We start from the raw sequence: 1,737 nt of genomic DNA on the forward strand, positions 1-1,737 counted from the left end.
AGAGTTTTGAAAGATGCCCTGTGTTGAATGCAAACAAACCCAACAACAACAGAAACAATCATAATAGCACAAAATAGAATAACACAAAAATAATAACAAAAATAGAAGTGGGTTCCATCCCCATCCTATTTCTGTCGGGGGCTGGGGGGTGGCGATGGAGTCAAGAAGAGGGGCACAGCATAGCATTACTTCTTCCTCAAAGAGGTCATTGTTTTTAGGGTTATTTTTACCATAAATAGAGTAATAGACTAGAAGTCCAGTTTCTTATGAAATGAGAGTAAAGCCATTCGAGCTGGGGGTTGGTAGCTGTAACAGGTTTGCTTGGGGGAGATTCCAGCTACCCTTACTGTTACTGCAAATCCTTGGGTCTGTCTGACCTGAAGCATGAAGGAGTGGGTGGGAAGCAGGGCGCAGGCAGGGGTCCAAGACCCTGGGTGCATGGAAATGAATGCAGACAGCACTCAGAGCAGCCTCCATGGATTCCCCCCAGGGACTATTTGAGAAATCAGAGCTTGTGACTTACCCACGTAGGCATCCTTTCAGAGAGCCTGTTATATACCGTTTTCCCCTTTCAACCAAAGGCTCTCTGCAAGCTTAAAAATAAAAAGACACCTAGGATCATGACTGGTAACACTCTTTTTTATGTCTTGTAAGTAGTTATCTGCCTTGTTGCTAAACACCTGGGCCAGCTGGAGGGTAGAAAGTGACCAGACTGAGAACCCTTGCCGCGGCCCCATGTCTTATCCCAAGTTCATGCCATTGCAGCTGCAGAGGATCTCCTTGAAGGTGTTGCGCAGCTCCAGGCTCCGGAAGGCGTAGATGAGCGGGTCGATGACGGAGTTACACATGATGAGGACCAGGTAGGTATTGAAGTGGGCAGTGTAGCAGACACAGTAGGGGTTGGTGGGGCAGGTTATTATGAGGACGAGGTGGAGGAAGAAGGGGGCCCAGCAGAAGACGAAGACCCCCAGCAGGATGGTGATGGTGACCGCCCCCTTCATGCAGGAGTGCTGCTGCGGGGCCGCTCCATCAGCGGGTGGCAGCGCGGCGATGCGCTTGACGTGCAGCCGGGCGAAGAGGAACATGTGCACATAGAGGGTGCCCATGAGCAGCAGCATGGCAAGGAACATGGTGACCAGGCACACGATGACCATCTTGCTCTCGGAGTAGACGATGAACACCACACCGCAGATGCCGCAGCCCAGCCAGATGGCCACGATCAGGGCCAGTGCCTTCCTCACGGTCATGATGCTGTGGTAGCGGAGTGCGTAGAAGATGGTGACGTACCTGTCAACCGCAATGGCCAGGAGGTTGCAGATGGAGGCCACCAGGGAGATGCAGATCATGGAGTCAAAGACATTGTCCATGTGCTGGATGAACTGGTCCTCCAAGGTCAGGTAGTCGCTGTTGACCACGGCGATCATGATGGTCTCCAGGGCATTGGACACGCTCACCAGCATGTCGGCCACGGCCAGGCTGCAGAGGAAGAAATACATGGGGGAGTGCAGGTTGCCGTTCCTGACCACGGCCAGGATGACCAGGATGTTTTCCAGCAGGCTGATGATGCCCAGGGCCAGGAAGACCTCGGGCTTGATGAAGACCTGCTCACAGAAGCGGCTGCTGCTCTGGTTGCTGAAGGAAGGGGCAGCGACGTGCTCTGAGTTGTTAGGCAGCTTTGGTTGAGCCGAGTGCAGACAGCACGAAGCATTCATCGCTTACAGGCAGCTGGCTGATCGG

At 53.1% G+C, this 1,737-nt stretch overlaps 1 protein-coding gene across 1 annotated transcript; it reads right to left on the reverse strand.

The window, feature by feature from the left end:
- Window positions 1-740: 740 nt before the first annotated feature.
- MC3R (melanocortin 3 receptor) lies at window positions 741-1,737 on the reverse strand. The gene has a single exon (XM_055543192.1). The coding sequence runs from the start codon at window positions 1,710-1,712 to the stop codon at window positions 741-743; it is 972 nt and encodes a 323-aa protein (XP_055399167.1). The 5' UTR covers window positions 1,713-1,737.

The sequence above is a fragment of the Bubalus kerabau genome, chromosome 13 (assembly GCF_029407905.1).
Source record: "Bubalus kerabau isolate K-KA32 ecotype Philippines breed swamp buffalo chromosome 13, PCC_UOA_SB_1v2, whole genome shotgun sequence".
Taxonomy (NCBI): Eukaryota; Metazoa; Chordata; class Mammalia; order Artiodactyla; family Bovidae; genus Bubalus; species Bubalus kerabau.